Source organism: Sinohyriopsis cumingii, chromosome 11 (genome assembly GCF_028554795.1).
Source record: "Sinohyriopsis cumingii isolate HCF-2022 chromosome 11, ASM2855479v2, whole genome shotgun sequence".
Taxonomy (NCBI): Eukaryota; Metazoa; Mollusca; class Bivalvia; order Unionida; family Unionidae; genus Sinohyriopsis; species Sinohyriopsis cumingii.
The window spans coordinates 113,460,252-113,483,274 of NC_142971.1; the positions used below are offsets into that span (position 1 = coordinate 113,460,252).

The following is a 23,023-nucleotide window of genomic DNA, read 5'->3' on the forward strand; positions in this document are numbered from 1 at the left end:
CCTCCTCGCACCCCACAACAGCCATATTTCAAACAAAATTTCAAATTCTATTTCAAATATTTCAAAGAAACCCATATAACTTTTTTTTTTTTAAAGAGAAAATGGAAGAAAGGAAGAAAGAAAAAAATAAAAGAATTTTGTAATTTAATTTTTTTTTTCTTTCTCTGAAAGAAAATTCTAAATACATATATAGGAAGGGATACAGGGAAAATATAAGGGGGAAGTAAATGGCGATGACATCATGGGGCTAAGTCACAAGGCTCAGTGAAGTGCACAGGCCCATCATGAGTCTTTGAAAACACCCAATGTAGAACATAAACAGACAAAATAAAGAACAAATACATACTGTATAACACTTAGTTTAAAACCCTACTAACTTCTCCCGCACTGCATGGTTGACCACTATAGAATAATGTGGTCTCATAAATACGTTTGGATCTTTCAATAAAGCATAATCAGATAAACTAAATAAAGGAGGCCTAACGCGACCCAGGAAAAACACATAGAGAATAAAGAAGCGTGAACCTTGGATCGAGCGTAACCTACCTATCAACATCTTTAAAGACTATTATGAGGAACGACACATATTATCACTCGAATAATAAAATAGGAAATTATTTTTTTTAAACAAAATCTAAATAGTACACCATTCCATCGTCAAAATTAGAAAACCATAAAACAAATTAAAAGATACAATATAACATCATAAAGGAAGAAATACAACTGGGAAAGATATTTGATCTATACTTGCTGTCTCAAACATAAAGAAAATATAGCATACACACAATATAACACCATTACATATAGCAAACACTGAGACCTAGGCGACATATAGCAAAGGTTACAAAACATTTCAAGGGAAGGAACTTCGAGCAAGGTGAGGGAAACCAGACTCGGACGAACAACCCTTTAGATAACACTATGGAAACATAAATACCCCATAAAAAATTCTAAAAACTAAATTTTTTATATAAAATTTTGTTTTAATAAAACGTAGAACACATCTGAGGGGGAAATACACAAATATAAAATACTTTTTATTTTTTTTTGGAAATGGGGGCATCTGTCCGTTGCCCCCACCCCACTCCCAAAAAAGTGTGTGTGTGTGTTATTATACCCATTACATTACTTGCAAAATATATATGGTGCTGACATTTTCGGCAAGAGGGAGACCTACCGATATTCTGCATATAATTATTTTAATGTTTTTCAGAGCGAGAGTATTGGGGCCTGATCTGTTCAATATATTTCTCAACTGATACAGCAGGTATAATCAGAGGCGTAGCTGGGGGGGGGGGGGGGGAAGGGGAGTACATATGTCCCCGGGCGCCAAGGTACAGGGGCGCCAAAATGAGGCTTACAACGTTACATTATAATAAGTAAACAAGGGTAATATTCAAAAATGTGATTAAACGGGGAGGGGGCTGGGGCGCCAATTTTATAGTTCGTCCCCGGGCGCAAAATATCATAGCTACGCCTATGGGTATAATAAATACCCCCCCCCCCCCGAGTTTGCCACAGAGCGCTCGTGTAATATACGGTTTAATACAAAATACATGATTGTGGGCAGGAATATACAAATTTTGGTCGATATACATGATCGTTGGTATCTATTCAAACGAGGGCCATGAAATACATTAGCAAATTCCTACAGTATTTTAAGGCAGGCGATTACGAATTATTTAAACCACGTTTTTCATCTGTCACAGATTTTATAATCATTTTGAAGTGGCTGCTTTATCTCGAGGAAAACGAGCGGTAAGTGTTATACAAAACAAAATCTTAATAGCAATTTGATCACTTTTGCGTCATTTGACAGTAAGAATAGTAATAAATAGAGGATAATTTCTTTTCCTACGTTAGGCCTAATACCTGGTATGTTTTTTAGTGTGGTACACACACAAAAACAACCCCAAAACAACACTAACAACATTTTAAAAAACCCACAAAAACGAGTGCCGTGCCGAATCCACGGGCTAAAATGCTTTATTATCATTTTTTTTTATTTATAGCATCAATCACAAATTGAAATATATACAGTATTAGCGTTGGAAAAGAAAGTTTTCTTTTTGTTATATTTTTTTTTTCTCACCCTAGCGAAACACTTTCTGCAAATGACCTTAATAAAGAAAAATAATAAATTAACCTAAACCACTTTGAATGTCGACCGTATCTTTTATTTACACGGCATCATGCGCGGAAGAAAATACCAACTGAACCGGGATTTCAGACAGCAGATGAATTGAAGTTGATTCATTGAACATCATTAGAAATTGTACAATCAAACAGATGCAACAATGAAAAGTGGAACTATGAAAAATCGAGAATGTTAGATTTGCGAAGGATTTATTCCGAATCATTGTCTGCTAATAGAGAATTCATGTCAGTTGCTGTGTCGGCGATGCCCACACAGCGCGCCGTCCAAATGTGAAGTTGCGTTTTGCTGACAGACATAACACTGTGCCATAATTTATCTGATGGCATGTAAAGAAGCTGCTTAAATTATAGTATTTAAAAGTTTCTTCATTTTGTAAGAGCTCAAGAAATTAATTCTGGTTTGAAAGACAAGATGACGGTAAAACTCAGAAGACGTAGCTGTACAGTGCCGTTGGTGTTGGAGACATCATAATAAAGGTAACTGCGTTAACTTCGCTTTTTGTTTGGTAGTTTGTTGGATATTATCTTTTGCTGATCTTCTTTGAGCTTGGAGTAAATTTTACATTCTGAACATTTTTATTTGCACTTATCTGCTTAATATGTATTGCTGGGATATCATATAGAATATGAAGTCAGTATAATGGTACTATATTTAACATATTTGAATGATAAAAGACTGGTAAATGATATAATGATAAACTACAAAATGAATAATTTGCCCATTATCCCAAATATGTTAATTAAAACAAACATTGAATGTAAATTCAGATATAATGAGCAGTTGTAAGAAGTAAGAAATAACATTTTATCCATTGAACCTGTTATGTGTTATCATCATCAGTTTTAAAATAAACACATGGAGACAAGTTTGCTTAAATTCTAAAATTAACACACACACACACACACACACACACACACACACACACACATATGGTATTTTAATCTAATACAGAAATGGTGACATTGATATATGCAGACCAATAATTTTTTTTCTTCTACAGATATAAATTAAAAAGCCTAATTCTGAGAGTTTCACCTACAACATTCATGATGGGAAAGGGCCACTAATTAAGAGCTGACATATGTGGAAGAAAAATACCATCCATGTTGAAAAGGGCTAGAGGTAATGTGAGAAAACATAATTTATCAGTCTTATTTAACATTATTGTTGATATTTTATCTCAACTGGTCAAAAGGCTAAGTGGGTTTATGTAATGGTCCTGAGTGTGTTATTTATTTCACATCCCCTTCTGTCTTTCAACAGTAAGAAATTAGCTACTTTGGAGTCCATAGTTCTGATCAATTTGTTTATATAAAACTTGGTTTTGGGCTTAAATCAACATCTTGGATAAATCTAATAATGAGCAAAATCCAAGTATATACATGTGATCATGTATAAGATTAGTTGAGTTTTTTAACCAGCCTAAAAGCCATACTTCCACAATATAGGCTAAAATCATTAAGTTGTCCTTGAAGTTTGATGAGTGTTAACCATTAATAATAATAAGGTGATCTTTCATCTGAGTATGTTACCACCGCATGCAATATTTATACATGTAGTGCAGTTTTTACTAAACTTAGAATACATGCTTATATAAATGAGATCTAGATTGAAGAAGTGAAGATGCATACAAATACATGAGGTTATAACCACTACTGCTGATTCAAGTTTGATCATGCTTGGCCATTGGGCTTATATAGTCAAGTTTCACAATGATGCTTATTATGAGTGTGATAAAGGTATGGTAGTGAAGTGACCTTGCATCTGATTGGCAGAGTTTCTTATGATTTGCACAACAGTGTTTATGATCCAATTTAGATCTGACTTGTTTAATTATTTGCTTGTATGTCTGAGGCTATAAGCAAAATCTATGCATATAATGTGGTGGTTCTACATCTCACTAGCCATTCTTGCTACTGCTCTTAAAACTATTTCTCATTAATTTTATCAGACTTGGTGAATAGATTTATCTCATCAAGATATAGCAAAAGAGCAATTTTGTAAAAAAAAATATTCATTCATATTAAACTCAAATTCTGCATCTGATTGGTTGACCTTGCAAATACTATAAGGGCTCTATTTCTGACAAAAAGATTATTTTGATCTAATGTAGCAGAAATGCTTATATGATCAAAACATTGAACATATTTGATGACAAATAAGAAATAGTTTTTCATGCAAATTTGATAAACATTGATAAATCGGTTCATATCATTAAAAGCTTGGAATAGTTTGATTACATGCGAGACCATCACATATTAATCATTCTTTATTTAGAGAATTATTTTTGTCAGGATTTAGTAAAATATGTAAAATCAATATGGACTGGTTTTGTTATGTACAGCAACACTAGTTGTTTACTGAGTACTGAGGGAATTGGAGTAAGGCAAGGGTACATTGCAGTAGGTAACCTGGTTGACTTGATAACAGGATTTTAACACAAACATTTTTATCAGGAGTCTAGCATACTAACCATTGATTCACTGCAGATCCTGCCCCCATTAGTTACCTTTTAATACATAAAGCATTTGGGTTTTTTATGTCACAAATCCCATAGGGATTAAAATTAACATCATAGGTCTCACTGGATAGTTTCGTATTTTGACATCCCTCAAATTTTTAAGGTAGAAGGCATGAACCTAATTATCACAAGCCTAGCATTTATAAATTTACACATAAGCTAAATCTATAATGTGGTTCAGATTTACTTTGAGTTAGGCATGGAAATAGGTTGGCTTGTTGGTGACTGCCTGTCACAGTTAGATGAGCATTGGAGATCATATGCGTAACTTAGTCTGCAAATGAGCTGCCGACTTTTATTTGTGTCTGCTACAGAGGTAAATATAAAAAAATCTTGATGGTAGAGGGGTGATGAAAAGTATGCTAATTTGTTATGGTACTAGTGAACTTTATTCATGCATAAGGCACATACTGATTCTTTTAGTTGCCTTGTCACAGAAAAATATTGAAAATAGCTATTTCTAGTAAAAAATGAATGTAAAATGTACCTGCATCCTTTGACCCTACCAGAACCAAACTAAAAGCTCAAATTTGTGCAGCTGCTTTTGCTCATCACAAACATAACTGGGAGTATAACTGCTAACCCTACCCTCTAGCACACATTTAAGATCTTTAGAGTTTTTAAATACAGCCTTCTAATTATACAAGTTTCATTACATTGGTCAATAATTAGTCACATGTGATGACACTTGTAACTAATCAAACCACAGCAACTGAGAGCAGACTAAGCACTGATATTTATATGGTACAGTGGCAATATACAGTCTGTCTGCCGCAACACATGAAACAAACTGGACAAATCTGAAAGCCTTGAATTTGACTTTATTTATCTGTATGGTAGAACAGAACCTGAGTTGAAAAGCTTTTAAAGAAAGACCTTGATATCAAACCTAATAATAACTGCAGGAGTTATATTATGGATAATTAACCATTCTCTCAGTTTCAAACTGGGCATTCCATCCCATGGGGTTCTAAATGTAAACCAAGTGTAACTGATATCCTAATGAACTGTAAAGACCATAGCAGCACAACAGCAGGGGACCAGATATGTCCAGATCCAGAAATCATAGACCAGTTTCAAACTGATGATGAACCACATAAAAATTACACATCTGCTAGAACTTATGTTATGAAGATAACTTAAATTGCATTATTATTAATCCTCCTCCTCACATTCATCATAATTGAGATGCATCATATATGTTTTATTGTAAAATAGTTTATGCAACATAATTCAGTGAAGACCTTTGCTGCCAATTTACCAGTGAACCATTTGTTTCAATGAACATATTTTATGTTGTAACAAGGAGCATCATTTAAACATTATGATACACTTATCATACCTGTATATGAAATCTTAATACTAACACTTATACTTGTAGTACTACTACTAATAAAAACACCTGCATTGATAATTTGATTATGTTCAATTGGACTTGTATCTAAATGATCACCAGCTGTATGAAAAGACATATTTTAATATATAGATATTGGATGGAATACTAGTTACCACAATTGAATAGTCATATGATAAATGATATATTATTTTAAACAATTTATATTTGCAGTGAAACATACTTTTACATTATTTTCACTTAAATTTCATTTATAGAGCAGTATACTCTGCATTCATTAAATTACTGAAATGGTTAATAATACAACAACAAATACTGCAACTTCCAGAATCACAAAAATCAAAAGATATAAGGTGGCGCTATACAGTTTCGCATTTTGCATAGGGTTAGGAATTTAAAGAAAAAGAATGTCCTCGGCTTTCCTCACTGGTTATACTGGCTGTTTAAAAAAGACCTTGTATATCTTAGGTATAATGCAAAGAACCTTTAATTCCCTTTATTTTGGTGTATGATTGATGGGTGTACTATGGGTTATAGAGTATACAGCTTGGCCTTACTTCAAATGTGCACCTTTCAAAAAAGTGCTAGCTCTACTTGGTCATTTTCACTTCCTGAACTTCAGAGGTCATTTGTATAAAAAAGAGCCGATAACTTTTTTTACATTTTATATATTTGGTAATTCATTCATTGCACTTTCAGAAGCTGGTATTGTCTAGTCTGGCAAAATTCATTTTCCCTATTTTAATAGCTGCTATGTATAGTGTACTTTAGACTAATTCAGACTGATTTTTTAACACAAGGGAGCAGTCATTTTAGTTAGCAGTGTGCTTAAATCATGTAAAATTTCCAAAAGTACAATATCCAAAAGAAATATCATCCACATTACATTAATGTAGCATAGAGGTATGCAAACATTCTCTCCACTGTGCATGTTTTAAATGCGAACTACTTCACCTTACATACGTCACTCTCTCAAAAGTACATATTATCTGGTGAGCGCCACCATAAAGAAGATGTAGGTATTATTTTTTATGATTTTATTATGTTTATATGGCTGAAACATTTAAGTCGCAAGCATCAAAACAATCCTTATGAATAATTCTCCTGCTTTTTTCCCCACAGAACAGTATTTATGAGTGTCAGAGTCTCTAACAAGTCCAGCCTCCCCCCCCCCCATGATAAAAGTGAGCTATTTTAAGAATGCACATTACATTTTGTAAACATAGCAACCAATGTTATGCTGAATGACAGGAACATGAAACTAGCCAGAATTATTTCTGAGATATCAACAATGAATTTTACAATTAGAAAAGGGAGGTAACTCATCAGCTTCATAAAGGTCAAAGGTCAAAATGTAAAATATTTGCCTATTGTTTAATATGGAAGAAGCGAATTCACTTTCTCTTCATTTATTTTTTTATTTCATTGCAAATAAATGAAAAGAAACATTTTCAACATATATTTCTGTCACTTATTGCAACAGTTTTAAATTTAAGTTGACTCTATTCCTATATTCTAAGTCTTCTAATTTCCCCATAATTAAGGTCACTACTCACACAAACATACCTCATGGCAAATTACGTAAGCAAGAGAAAAATGATCATAATTAGCTTATTTTCATGCTTAAATGCAATATGAATGTACCATTTTATTCAGAACATCATGCATAATTATAAGAAAATAAAAAAAAATAATTGCAAACATTTTTTTATTTTCTATAAAGAAGATGTAGGTATTATTTTTTATGATTTAATTATGTTTATATGGCTGAAACATTTAAGTCGCAAGCATCAAAACAATCCTTATGAATAATTCTCCTGCTTTTTTCCCCACAGAACAGTATTTATGAGTGTCAGAGTCTCTAACAAGTCCAGCCTCCCCCCCCCCATGATAAAAGTGAGCTATTTTAAGAATGCACATTACATTTTGTAAACATAGCAACCAATGTTATGCTGAATGACAGGAACATGAAACTAGCCAGAATTATTTCTGAGATATCAACAATGAATTTTACAATTAGAAAAGGGAGGTAACTCATCAGCTTCATAAAGGTCAAAGGTCAAAATGTAAAATATTTGCCTATTGTTTAATATGGAAGAAGCGAATTCACTTTCTCTTCATTTATTTTTTTATTTCATTGCAAATAAATGAAAAGAAACATTTTCAACATATATTTCTGTCACTTATTGCAACAGTTTTAAATTTAAGTTGACTCTATTCCTATATTCTAAGTCTTCTAATTTCCCCATAATTAAGGTCACTACTCACACAAACATACCTCATGGCAAATTACGTAAGCAAGAGAAAAATGATCATAATTAGCTTATTTTCATGCTTAAATGCAATATGAATGTACCATTTTATTCAGAACATCATGCATAATTATAAGAAAATAAAAAAAAAAAATTGCAAACATTTTTTTATTTTCTTTAAGGTGGCGCTATACAGTTTCGCATTTTGCATAGGGTTAGGAATTTAAAGAAAAAGAATGTCCCCGGCTTTCCTCACTGGTTATACTGGCTATTTAAAAAAGACCTTGTATATCTTAGGTATAATGCAAAGAACCTTTAATTCCCTTTATTCTGGTGTATGATTGATGGGTGTACTATGGGTTATAGAGTATACAGCTTGGCCTTACTTCAAATGTGCACCTTTCAAAAAAGTGCTAGCTCTACTTGGTCATTTTCACTTCCTGAACTTCAGAGGTCATTTGTATAAAAAAGAGCCGATAACTTTTTTTACATTTTATATATTTGGTAATTCATTCATTGCACTTTCAGAAGCTGGTATTGTCTAGTCTGGCAAAATTCATTTTCCCTATTTTAATAGCTGCTATGTATAGTGTACTTTAGACTAATTCAGACTGATTTTTTAACACAAGGGAGCAGTCATTTTAGTTAGCAGTGTGCTTAAATCATGTAAAATTTCCAAAAGTACAATATCCAAAAGAAATATCATCCACATTACATTAATGTAGCATAGAGGTATGCAAACATTCTCTCCACTGTGCATGTTTTAAATGCGAACTACTTCACCTTACATACGTCACTCTCTCAAAAGTACATATTATCTGGTGAGCGCCACCTAAACAAAAACTTCCCTACATGTATCAACAGTTGTCACTTAATAGACAGAACTATGAAGATTTAGAATAGGATGTTAACAAATTAGGTATTCAAGTTAAAAAGAAAAAAATACCAAGTAAGCTTACTACCAAAAAATCAATAACACTGAATTTTAGTACATTCCCAGGAAACAGAATATATGATTTTTCTTAACTTGATCTGATACATCTTAAATCTATAGAAAATGATTCATATTGTATGACTAAAATATTATGTAAACAAAAATTCCATCACTTTTTTCAGATGCAACATGCATACCCCAACCCATCCTTCTTGATCATAAAGTATACCAGCATTCCACTATAAGATGGGGAGCTGTAGTGGCTCAGTGGTTAGCTTTCTGGACCTGTGAAATAAGGTAGGTTCAAATTCTACCATCAGACCAACCTGGGTTAGCTACCATGGTGTGTCCTTGGGCAAGGCACTATACTTAAAGTGCCTTGGCACTAAATAACTTACTTGTGTTGGTTTACCATAAAAGGCCAAACCAAACACAAAAAAACAACAACTTTAAAATATGAGTTTTGTCAATACTAAGTAAATGAAAATCATACTGAAGAAATGTTTTTGTTAATACAGTTTAATGGATCTAAAAAATCTCTTTCTTCTGCAGGAGTTTAAAATGTTAAATGAAAAAGGTCATGGTACACATTGCTTTGTTCGTACACATCAGGCTCCGTAACCCATATCCAACTAAAAATTTTAGTAGAGTCTGAATAAAACATATTTTAATCTGGATGATAATATTCTTTCTCCATTCATATATTACACCACCAAGATTGATCCAAATAAGATTACATTTTACTATAACACTGAGGATGAGTATGACTCTTAACAACTGACAAATGTGGAGAGAATGGAGTTAAACTGAACTTTGATTTCTTTTCAACCATAGCACAAGATGATCATTTATTATGAAAAAACCTGAATAAAGTTGGAGTTCATAACCATGACAGTCTTGATACAATATAAATTCAATATATTATTGTTGTCTTGAGGTATAGTTCTGTATATTACAATCTCACACAAGATCAGGGTATATTTTAGTACCATACAGTTAATTCGGGATTGTATTAATACCTATTCTGGTGAATGAACATTAAATAAGATTTACTATTTTGGAACCAGTTGCAATAAAGTTTACTAAACAAGAGAAAATATGACTTTACTATAATATCTAAAATGTAAAATCTGCAAACAGAATACTTGCTTGACTTTACACTTCAACTATATCATAATATTTATTTGAAATGAATTTATACAAATGGCATTAAATTGGGTTTCAGGCTGGTAATGACAATGGTAGTAGTGAATAGGGACGGTCTAGGGACTAGGGAACTTCCATGTTAAAAAGGGTATATCCACTCTGGGGACTATGTAATTTAACATGGGAGAAAAAAAAATATCCATTCTAGGGACAAGGGGAATTTAACATGGGAGAAAGAAAAAAAACTATTCACTCTAAGGACAAGGGAAATTGAACATGGGGAATAAATCGTGGGACTGTCTTGGGACTAAGGGAAATGGAACAGGGTCGGGACCCTATTTTAATAAGGTCCCGACCTGATGGGTCTATGAAAATGGAACAGGCGAAAATTGAAATAGGGAGGGGTCTCTATTTTTTTATTATTTTTTTAAACAAAAAAATAAAAAAAGGGGTAGGCAATTGAAAGTCAAGATCTTTTCGAGAGATAGGAATGGCCCTGAAAAGGGCCTTTGGTTTTATGTTAATATACCCTCAACATAAAGGGCATCTGTGACATCTTCTTCTTGACCTTAGGCTGCGCCTGACTGCAGGACCATAGATTAAGACTCTTTTGAGGCATCCTTGATGCTCCATATAAGATTCTTCGCATCCACAGGCTGGTGTCTGTCCTGTGGATAACTGTCCAGTTGGATCGGACATACATTGATATGTCCGTCCGGAACATCATCGAAGACACAAGCGTTGAAGATTGTACGTCGGTCCACATGTTGGGGTGCTGAGTAACAGGTGAAGGAATGCAGTGAACTGTACTTATTTATAGGGGGAGGAAGGATTGAAACGGATTGAGTTTGTTGACCAATCCAAACACGCGTTACAAAATTCAGTCAGCCCACGTCCAATCCGAAGAGAGCAGTCTGTGACGTCACATAGTCTATATAGATTCGCTAGCGCCTGTGCGCAGTCAATCTAAGCGACAGTTTTTCAACATGACGGAAACTCAGAAAACGATCAGTTTGGGTGCACTGATGGTGGAGACTACCCAAGGGAACCCAGACTTACTTTCAGAAGAGGTGAATTGGGATTTTGTGGATTTTTTTACCTTGCAAGAATTTGTTCCTGAACCTTCGTCACCTTCTCCTTCATTACCGCACATGGAAAATTTTAGACAGAGACAGAAAGAAGAATTGGAGAAATTTATACAACAGCAAAAGGAAGCGGAACAAGCTTTTCTCCTACAGCAACAGCAGCAAGAAGAAGAGGTAAGAAAAAAACAAGAAGAAGAAGAAGCAGCAGCAAATAAACAAGGGTGTCAAAATCAAACGGTCACGGTACTGTTAGACATTTTAGCGGAGTTAAGAAGTCTGAAACAAATGTATCAGACTTCTTTATTACGGCCGAAGAGAATACGACCTTCCCAAGCTAAACACTCCAACCCTGTGACTACGCCTACTGCACCACCCTTAGTGATTTCAACGAAATCATCATCAACAGTACGCAGTCCAGAAGTAGGCCTTGGCCATGGCAAAGGCTTAAGACAGTTAAAGTTGATTGTTTAAACTCACCCCTTACACCAAAAAAGGCCCTTTTCAGGGCCATCCACGTCTCTCGAAAAGAGATAGACTTTCAATTGCCAATAACTAAAAAAAACCATTTTACCCAATAGTACCTGTCTGTGTATGAGTGTGCGTGAGTGTAGGTTCTTATTTTAAAATCAAAACCCAAAGACACTTACCTTTTATAATTAATTTATTCTTTTATAAATATTTACAATTCACAATTCACAACAGAGCACTTTAAAAAGTTCATAGACTTATTCTGTCTCATTGTTCACTCTCTGTTTTTTTAATTTCTTCACCGTCATAGTCTTTTCCTCCTCTTCCTCCTCACTTTCTTCCCTTCTTTTCTTCTCCTGTTTCTTTTTCTTCACCTGTCTGTTTTCTTCCTCTTCTTCTTCCTCTTCCTCTGAAGAATCCCTCTCTTCTTCTGACTCCTCTTGTTTCTTTTTTGGGCAGTCTGGTGACCAATGTCCTTTTTCTTGACAATAATAACAGGTATCTTGACTTTTGTCTCTTCTAACCCCTTTTTTTTCTTTTTTGACGGTCTGGACACTCTGAAGACCAATGCCCTTTCTTCTGACAGATATAGCAAGTATCTTGACTTTTATCTTGAAAGGAAGGAGAGTAGTCCCTCGGCTGGTCTGAAGAGAATTTTCTAATGACCCCTCGCAAAGCTCTGACGAAACGTTCGATCTTGGTAGTCTCTTCCATCGTTGTGCTCAGTTTGAGAGTGAAATGAATAGTGAAAGGACAAGACACATACCCTTTATATACACTGGTCTGCTATGACTATAAATTAGTCCATGGTGTTTAAACTTTAGTCATTTGACTTTTTGCTATTGAGATGAAATGATCCAATTCATTTGAGAAGAAAGAAGAAGAAAGTAAGAGGCAGAAACGTGATCTATCGCCTCGTACCAGGGCTGAAGTCTTGGCACAAATTCATGCCAGTGATTTTGAAGTGGACGTGAGTGAACCAGAATCCAAACCCTCTAAACAAAGTTTACCACCCTTAGTCAACCCTGAAAAGTACTATGACATTCGAGAGACGGAAAAGTGTCCCTCTAGAAAATTTAGAATCTACGGCTTACAAATACACAGTGAAGTTTAAAGATTTCAAGTCTGAAGTACTGTTAGAGAAAGCAGAAGGGTTCATCACCGACATGTGGGATTCTTTGCTCACCACACTCAAGCGACAATGTCAACCCAAAGAAGATGATCGCTTGAGACTTTCCATACAACATGACGGCTTGAAATCCCCTGTTTGGATCGAGTTTAGCAGCCCTGCAGAATTGACCACTTCCAAAGTCATGGACAAGATTTAACACGTGCAACAATCTAATGACCAGTTTGACATCACCGATGGAAAAGCCACACTGGACATGACCCACGTCTCTCCTCCTCAAGGGACCGGACAATGCAGAAAGACCTTATTGGTCAACAACCTTCGCATTACCAAAACAAGTCTTGTCCAAATTAATAATTTTCAAGACCACATGTGTTTAGCCCGAGCCATCGTGGTGGGATGAACTTATGCCGACAAGAACACATGGTAGAATGGAAAAGAGCCTGGGAGAACATTCGAAAATCGAACCGAGCCAAACAACGAAATGAAGCAGAACTTCTGTTACAACAAGCATGCCTGTCCAAAGACAAATCCTGTGGCATTCCTGAGATGCAAAAATTGCAAGATGCCCTAGCTCCACGATACACCTTGAAAGTGCACCCTCAAGAAGTGCGCGGGTCTCTGTTGTTTCGAGGGAAAGACTTTAAGGATGGAAAATACATTCACCTCTATCATCACGATGACCATTTCGATACCATTACCACTATCACTGGATTCCTGGGATACAAATATTACTGTGAGAAATGTGACTTATGATGGTTATAATAATCGAGAGCAACACAAACATTGTGGATCGAAATGCTCAGGATGTTTGGCCTCTCAACCCTGTCTGAGCGAAGGGCAAGAACCAGTGCATTGTCCTGCTTGTCTGCGCACATTTGTCAGCCCTGCCTGTTACCAACAACATCTGAAGATGCAAGGTTCACAGAAGAAATGTGCTTGTCAACTCCTGAGATTGTGCCCAATGTGTGGACAAGGTCTATGTATCAACAGTACCAAGGCACACGTATGTTCAGGAAAGAAAAAATGTCACATTTGTCACTGCATCGTGGACTTGGAACACCAATGCTACATGCAAAAATACCAATCCCAACCAGAGAAAGAGGATGGTCACAAGAAGAAGAAAGGCAATTTCATCTTTTTCGATTTCGAATGCATGCAAGAGACCGGTATTCACATTCCTAATTTCTGCGTGGCTCATTGAGCGTGCGAGAAGTGATTCAAGAACCTATCTTGAGTTATTTCCCTCACTGCAGTAAGATTCCTGGAGGGCGTGAAAAAATCTTTCAAGGACCGAAACACTAGCCGATTTCACACAATGGGTCTTAGACCCCATCGACAAGACGTGGAGCCAAGAGGACATCGAACATTATTATGGAGAATGTCATCACCATGCCACGGTGATGGCTCACAATTTCTCCGGATACGATGGACAGTTTCTTTTGAGATGTTATACGGAACGTGGCATCGAGCGTCCTAAAATCACTTTGAACGGAGCCAAAATCATTTTCATGCAAGTGGGACAAGTGCAGTTTAAAGATTCGATGAGCTACTTAGCCATGCCTTTGAGTCGAATGCCTAAAATGTTTGGAATGACAGAAATGGCTAAAGGGTACTTTCCACACTTTTTCAATACAGAAGCCAATCAACACGCCGTTCTACCCCATTTGCCTCAGGCTCACTATTACGACCCTGACAACTTGCGTACCGAACGAGAAACTTTCTACGCTTGGTACCAGGCTCACGCCTCCGACCCTTTCGACTTTCAGGAAGAAATGCTAAAGTATCGTCGTTCCGACGTGGACATTTTACGGCGATGCTGTGGAAAATTTCGAGAACTGTTCATGGAACATGGAGGGGTTGATCATTTAAAAGAGGCTTGCACCATTGCCAAAGCGTGTTCCTTAGTCTACCGACAACGATTCATGCTTGAAAACACTGTGGCTGTCATCAGTCCTCAAACAACCAACTATGTCAAACGTCAATACTCGGTCAAAGCCCCATGCTGGTTGCATTACTTGTGCGACAAGGAAGACAAATGGATTCAGCATGCCCGCAACGGACAGGGCGAAAAGATCATCGGAATGCATTCGGTCGATGGCTGGGACTTAGAAAACCCCAAGATCATGTACGAGTTTAACGGTTGCTTATTTCACGGATGTCCCGTCTGTTACCCTGACCGCGGCACTAAAAATCAGTTCTTACAACGAACCATGGAAGACTTGTACCAGGCCATTTGTCAGCAACGCCTAAAGTTGGAACAGGAAGGATACCAAGTGGTGGAAATGTGGGAACACAAATACAATCACCGTTTGAACACCGATCCCGAGTTTAAACGTCTCATGGAAAGTTACCAGTTCATGGACCCCCTGAACCCAAGTGATAGTTTGTACGGAGGAAGGACCAATGCCACCTGTTTGCTGTACCAAGCTGACAAAGAGAAAGGAGAAGAAATCAAATTCTTGGACGTGTGTTCACTGTATCCCTACATGTGCAAATATTGTTGCTTTCCTGCAGGGCACCCACAATTGTTCACCGAACACATCGACCTAAAAAACATTCGACAATACGAAGGCTTGATCAAGTGCAAAGTTTTGCCTCCCACGAACCTATACCATCCCGTCTTACCTCGCCATTGCCAAGGCAAACTTATGTTTCCTTTGTGCCGTACTTGTGCTGAAACGTGCAACCAAGATCAACCTTGTCATCACACCCAGGAAGAACGGGCCTTGACGGGGACATGGGTCAGCGTAGAATTGTTCAAAGCTCTGAACATGGGATACCAACTGTTAGAAGTGTACGAAATTTGCCACTTTCCCAAGACACAATAATTCCACAAGGGTGACCCCACGCAGAAAGGCATTTTCGCAGACTACGTGGATGCCTTTTTGAAACTGAGCAAGAAGCCAGTGGCTATCTGTCCTGGTATCACACTCCCGAAGACCAAAAGACATTCAGAGAGAAATTCTGGGCACAAGAAGGCATTACTTTAGATCACATTGAGAAAAACGAAGGCAGGCGATTGTTTGCCAAAGTGATGTTAAATTGCTTGTGGGGTAAAATGGCACAATGACCGTGTTTACCCAAGACGGAGTATTTGACCGAACCTTCCCGCTACTTTCAGATGATTCACGACAAAGCCAAATTCATGAAACACGTGGACGTCGTTCGTGAGGATTTGATCTTGGTGAATTACGAAGAAGATCTGAACTTTGTAGAAGATGACCCCTTTGGAAATGTCATCATTGCAGCTTACATGACAGCTCATGCTCGCTTAAAATTGTACGAAGCTTTAGAACTGTTAGGGGAACGTGTCTTGTACTTTGACATGGACAGTTGCATTTATATCGATCACCCGAGTCAACAGCACCCTGACATCGAAGGAGACCGTTTAGGAGCCTGGACAGACAAGCACCCCGATGACAAGATTCTAAGTTTCGTCAGTGGCGGTCCCAAAAATTACAGCTACGAATACTGGGACAAACAAGGAGAAGTGCACACGAAGTGTAAAGTGAAAGGACTTACTCTGAATTATCATACCAGTCGAGTGGTCAACTTTGGCGTATTGAAAGAAGCCTTGCAGTCTAGAGAAAGTGACCACCTATCAACCCAACAAGATTGTACGTTTACCCACACACCACATCGTCAGTCGACCCTTGGAAAAAGTCTATCAAATCGTGTAGCAGAAGCGAGTGCGGCTTCCCACCCACTTTACTTTGCCGTATGGACATGTCGGTATAAAACATTGGTTGTAAGAGGATAGCCACCCACCAGAAGGATGACTTCACCACAGCAAGAATCGAGTGAGAAATCCAGTGAGAACTCCAAGTTCAAACCCTACCATTTTCCAGTCTTCTTACCTGACTATTGTGATTGTGCCCGTCGATTGGACACGTTTCAAAAATGGCCTACGGATAGGGAAGGATTACCTTCTTCGTATGTTTTAGCTAGAACAGGATTTGTCTACTTCGGACCTGAGTCAGGATTGGGATACGAAGTACAGTGTTTCGCTTGCGGACTGAAGTTACGAATGGATCTATGTATCTACAAAGATTCAGCTATTCTGGAACATACTCGATGGTCTCCGCACTGCCCTTACCTTTCAATGGCCTTTCCACCCATTAAACTACGGTACAATTATGACGGTACCTTAGAGACGGTACCTTCCAAAACTAGACGTAAACACATTGCATCCTATTTCATTGTTGTTTCTTTTCCACATAATAGCTTATTTTTTATAAAATGTTAAACTTTACTAATCTTTTTTCAAGATCACTTTAGTTTGCAAAAATATATCTTGTCATTTATTGGCATTCTACATTGAATTTTGTAAACTAGCTATAAACCTGACCTAATTACTCAACTTAACTGCTGACAGAAACAGTCTACAGTAAATGTATTTCATTTCTATAGCTCGATGGATAAACATTACATCTTTTAAAGCTGTGCACAGAATAGGCCGACATATCACGAGTCAGGAAAACATGGGGGTGGTATCCCCTGTGTCCAAAATTAATATCATTTTGAATAGAATATTCTAGTGACAATTGCCTCTTTTCAAATGGTAAGCATTGCTTTTTTTTATTTTTGTCAATCTGTCAAATTCGGTATGCATTTTGCTTTAATATTTGAGATGGAAGCCTTAGGTGCATAGAAATGTCAGACAGCATTGTACATCATGGATGGTGTCCAACATACTTTTATGATCATAAAACAAAATCCCATTTTTTAGTTATGGCCACTGATTTAAAAAATATTCATCCAAGCTAAATATAATAATAATAATAATGAGGACTTTGTATAGCGCCTAATCTTTAGAAGCTCTAAGCGCTTTGCAACATTAGACAACATAAAAACATACACAATGATATGATTACAAAAACAAACACCATGAAATTAGAAAACATAAAAAACATGCTGAGAATATTTAAGGTAGTTAACATTATTAAGTCATTAAGTTTGTTTTTGTAGTCAGAATAAGTAGTTTTGAGAGCACTCTTGAATGGGATCACTGCGTCTTTGTGTCTAAGTTCAGTGGGCAATTCATTCCATGTTGCTGGGCCCTGGTATGCAAAAGAATGCTGTCCATGTGACTTTGTTTTCATAGTGAGAATAATGAGTATATGATTGTCGGAAGAGGAGTGTAAGTATCTTGCTTGTGTGTACACATAGGTGAGGTTGGATAGGTATGTTGGACTAGAGTCTGTCAGTGAAACGTAGCACAGAGAACTAATGTTGTGTTTGATTCTGGATCGAATGGATAGCCAGTGTTGGGTACAGAGCAGCGGGGAGGTGTACTCTGATTGTGGTACTCTAAGTATGATCCAAGCAGCTATGTTTTGAACTTTTTGAAGTCTCTGCAGTAGATATTAAGATGAACCAGACAGAATTGAGTTACCATAGTCCAGTCTTGAAAGTAGTAATGAACACACAAGTGTTTTAGTGGCATCAACTGAAAGATATCTGAGAATGGAGCTGATGCGTCTCAGCTCAAGATATGCAGCCTTGCATATGTTCATGACATGTTGGTGCAATGTGAGAGTACTGTCCAGAGTAACACATAGGTTTTGTACTGATTGTGTGAATTTAATGTTGGTGTTGCTGATATTTATTGTGTGAGGTAAAGGATGTGAATGAGAAAGTCTTTGTGTTGTAATCAGAATGGCCTCAGTTTTATCATCATTCATCTGCAGCTTGTTACAAGTCATCCATGATTTCACATCAGAAATGCACATCTCTACACCTTGGATGGCAGCATCAACTTCAGTTGGGTGGCTAGATTTGTATATTTGGGTGTCATCAGTGTACAATTGGTGAGACACTGGATGATGATCTATGACACTTGAGAGCAGCTGAGTGTATAGAGTGTAGAGAACAGGTCCAAGAACAGACCCCTGTGCAACACCACAACATAGATCAACTGGGCTGGAGTGTAATCTATTTGCAGACACAATTTGTGTCCTGTGGCAAGGGCGATATGCAGATTGTACATTGCTAAAAAGACTGTTTGAATTCAGACAAGATGCAAGCTGGGATTGAACAACCTTTTGTAAGATTTTTTATATGAATTGGAGATTAGAAACCGGGCAGTAGTTCTTTAAATCCTTATGGTGTAGTGTTAGTTTCTTCAGCAGAGGTTTTACAATGGGAGTTTTGAAAAATGATGGAAATTATGCTGATGAGAGAGAGGTATTAATAACATCAGTTAGTGAAGGCAATACTGGATCTAAGCACTCAAGCAGCAGTAATGTTGGAATTGGATCAAGTTCACATGACTTTGGTGCACTCTAGGATGATTATTTAAAGATGAAAATCTCAAGTGGAAACCTTTCTGGTCAGCCATCTCATCCAAAACCTCCTGAAATGGAGAGTATTTTGCAGACTCCAAGATTTCCTCTTATCCTGCTGGTATGTTCTATTTAGTTTATCTGGTCTCTTTTTATTTTTTATCAATTGCTTTTATACCATGTCACAATTGGAAATTCTTTATCAAAAGTATGTATAAATTTCATCATTTTTCTGTCTGTTTAACAAGATGTGTTTAAGAGTACTTACTTACTCATGATGCTGTATATATGAGATTAGATGTTTTGTTAAAAAAGAATGCATTTTGTGATATATTGTATCACTGCTTTATATACAGTGGTCATTGCAACCAGTATGCATTTTGTTTACATGCCAAAAAATCCAGTCTGATTTCTTTGTTTCTTTTTTACTGCAATTAAGGAGTAGTGATAATCTTTATACTCTTAGCTGCATCCAGAAGGTCAACACCATCACCATCCCCATCCACTCTGGAGTGGAGAATATAAAGATTTCTCTCTGCCAGTTCCTCTGCAAGTAGTAAGTATTGAGGATGGAAAAAAATGTACATTATAGAATAATGAAACAAATACTACAGGTGTTGACTTTTATATAATCTCTTATTTCATTTACAGCTCTCTAAATACGAGTAGGTCAATTATACACTGTATTTATGAATTTAATTCTCATCTAAGGTAGTAGAACTGTTTTATGTTTGACAAAATGTTGGGTAATTTGTGGCCATACACTAAAAACACATTTTGTAGCATTTAAAAATGCTTATGTTCAGTGCACGTAAAACTCATTGGTTTGTTGTCACTTCAGTTGATAATAGTCTTGTCATCTTGTAGACATTTTGAATGTTAGTGTTCAATGCTAAGGTCATATACATTGATTCAACATCAAAATTTGTTTGCGAAATGGAAGATTATGACATGAAAGCACAAGCTCTTGTAGCTTAGATACTGTTATTTCAGAACATTGTGAGATGTTAATTAATTAAATTATAGGTCATAAAACATACTGTTCAAGACTTATTTGTGCAAATAAACAATGAATTGTTTTTCATTGATGTGTCGACTGTTCATCATTCCATTGGTTTTTTTATTTTTCTTTCTGATGTATACCATTGTCTTGTGTAAGTCAGACGCCTAAACCATCTACATTGAATGCAGACTTTACAGACACCAGCAGTGAAACAACATATCCAGGGAATAAAAAAATAAAGGATTATAGGGAAAAGTTTTCATATAAACTGTACAAAAACCATGTATTTCATTTCATAAATATATTTCATTGTTAAACCCATGTTCACTGTACAGATCTTTTTAAGGAGTTTATAATAATGATCTTGATCTTTCAAAACTAATTTCATCACAAATCTGTTACAGATTTCCAGTTCAATGTACTTATGAAACTGGACACAAATATTGAGAATTTGTTGGAGCAGCTGGCCCTCCAAGTTCATACACAAGGCCCAGACACAGAATATAGAGAAGAAATTCTTGCAATGCCATGTGATTCAGTGGAGGAACTAGAGGGCCTTTGCCAGAGGTTGGAGGAGAATCCCAAACTCTCCAAGAAGATGGTAAATTGGGGCTTTATTTTCTGTTTAAAAAACTGTTATAACCTTTATTTGCTGTTGTGAACCTCAGTATGCATTATGCAAGTTCTGCAGTGCCTGTATAATTATTTTTGGGGGTGGGGTGAACATGTAGTGGTCGGCTGTTTTGTCTTACGGATGTAGGCCAAAACATGTTTAGAGATGAACATGTAACAGGTATTTTACTACATATACACTATTACATATTATGTGGCTACTTTAATTCAATCCTTGAGTGAATGTCATTTATGAAGTTAATAGATTCACGGTGGTTAATTTGGTTTATAATTGCTATTAGTACATTGTGTTGCATAGTTAATGTTATCAAATTTTTTTCAAGTTAGAGAAATTAAATTTGCTTGCAAAACCATGGCAAAAAATAACTATATACAAGTATATTTTGTCACATCGATCATGAAATACTACTACTAATAATAATATCAAAATCAAAAAATAGTAATATTATTATTATTATTATTTTCAGATATGCTACTTGAGCTCCCTTGGCAGGTTTACAATTGGGGATAGTGTCTGCAGGATGATGAAAAAGCTTAAAACAAAAAGAGTCCAAAGGGACGTAAAGGGAAAAAAGCATTTCAAGAGCTTGTGATATGTCAGGTTTTGATAAGTAAGTATGGCTTGATTTAAATTGTGTTTTTCATGTGACTTGCCAGAGATTTTTAAATGAATTGATAAAGTAACTTGAGACACATTTCAAAGTACATGTTTTAAAAATATTCCATTGATTATTGCTGGCATTTAGAAAAATGCAATGCATCCTTTGTTGTGAAACTTATTTTAAAACATTGTATTACTCTTGCAGAAGCCTGCTTGAAAACTAATGGCAAAGCAAAGGCAAATGGAATGGAAGAGACCGTATCAGAGACCCTCAAATATGCACCCAACCAACGCAGAATGATAAAAAACAAGGTAATCCAAATGACTCTTATTTCATCAATATTGGATTCAGTTTCGTCTTTTAAAGCATAGTATTTGCAAAGCGGATGCATTTCTAAACTGATAACAAAATCAGCTTATCCTATTGCCCAGGACTATCAGAGCTAGAGTCCAGCTAACTACAATATGCATATATCTTGTCTGATCGGACAAGTGCCTCCATTTGGAATTTTTATTCACATGAAATATTTGGATGAAATAAATTCATCTTTGTGCAAATTGATTGCACCATCCACTTGCCAGAAATGACAAGTAAGTGCAAAGTTATCTTGTATCATGGCTTAACGATAGTAAGGGAAGCACAAGTGCAGTGAAGAAAATTTCATACATTTTTATAATGCTGATTAACATGACTTCTGCATATGTAACTAGTGCTGAGATGATATGACTTTATTTAAGCATTACAATTTTGTTTTAATTTGCAGGTGCCTGAGCAGAAGAAGTAATAGATAAACTTTACATTGGAGTTGGAGACTGATTCTGATTCATAATCTTAATTAAATCTAGAAAATAAACATTAAAGTCATATTAAAATATCTGTTGTATTGTTTCCTTCTTTCATTTTTCTCTTAAAAACAAATGTCTGAACCTTTAGTCTGTAAATTCAGTGGATTCCTTATCAGCCCATCTCCTTTTACTTTACACCATGCTACTTTAAAAAAAAAATGAATTATACCTGCCACATTTAAATCTAATGGAAGGCCCTGCTGTAAAGCCTGTTAGTAAAACTACCCAACAAGAGGATTTCATACATTTGCAACTCCTAGATGGATGGTAATGTTTTCATTTTTGTAATGTAGATTTGGACATTCTTGCCACCAGTATGGAATATGTGTTTCAGAAACACAAGCAGCTTTCATCAGATTTGCATATAGGTTTTATATGTTGTGAGTATGTTGTAGGAAGTTTTTTTAAATAACATCATATGAGATGATGCCAGTGGAAATGGCAGAAAAGTGTCTGTATTGTTCACCAACTACACCTTGTTCTTACAAAATGTGGCTGTTACACATTCCCATGATGATGTCACTGACAGCCATCAGTGAGGAATGCCCCAACAAGCATAATACAAATTGCTTCCATTGTAATTGTTACAATTCCATTCTGACCACT

The 23,023-nt window shown here is 36.1% G+C and overlaps 1 protein-coding gene and 1 pseudogene across 10 annotated transcripts in view; both read left to right on the forward strand.

The window, feature by feature from the left end:
- Positions 1 to 23,023, forward strand: part of LOC149789443 (uncharacterized) — a 106,272-nt pseudogene that overhangs the window by 46,754 nt on the left and 36,495 nt on the right. The window lies entirely within an intron of this gene.
- Positions 1,513 to 22,458, forward strand: LOC149789444 (uncharacterized). 9 transcript variants are annotated; one of them, XM_089975545.1, is made up of 8 exons: positions 1,527 to 2,634; positions 3,159 to 3,280; positions 9,402 to 9,516; positions 19,801 to 19,890; positions 20,742 to 20,938; positions 21,438 to 21,581; positions 21,777 to 21,883; positions 22,336 to 22,456. In XM_089975545.1, coding segments are annotated over exons 2-5 (225 nt in total). In that variant the 5' UTR covers positions 1,527 to 2,634; positions 3,159 to 3,261; the 3' UTR covers positions 20,743 to 20,938; positions 21,438 to 21,581; positions 21,777 to 21,883; positions 22,336 to 22,456. The 9 variants fall into 9 exon arrangements, with proteins under 9 accessions (XP_089831669.1, XP_089831671.1, XP_089831668.1 ...); XM_089975542.1 differs by having other exon boundaries at positions 1,530 to 2,634; positions 19,774 to 19,890; XM_089975539.1 differs by having other exon boundaries at positions 1,584 to 2,634; positions 22,336 to 22,455.

Excerpts from the sequence above, each read along its gene's own strand:
- LOC149789444 (XM_089975539.1), top strand. The coding sequence starts at position 20,762 with ATGAAACTGGACACAAATATTGAGAATTTGTTGGAGCAGCTGGCCCTC. Across the intron at positions 20,939-21,437 it reads CCAAACTCTCCAAGAAGATG|ATATGCTACTTGAGCTCCCT; the intron begins GTAAATTGGGGC and ends TATTATTTTCAG.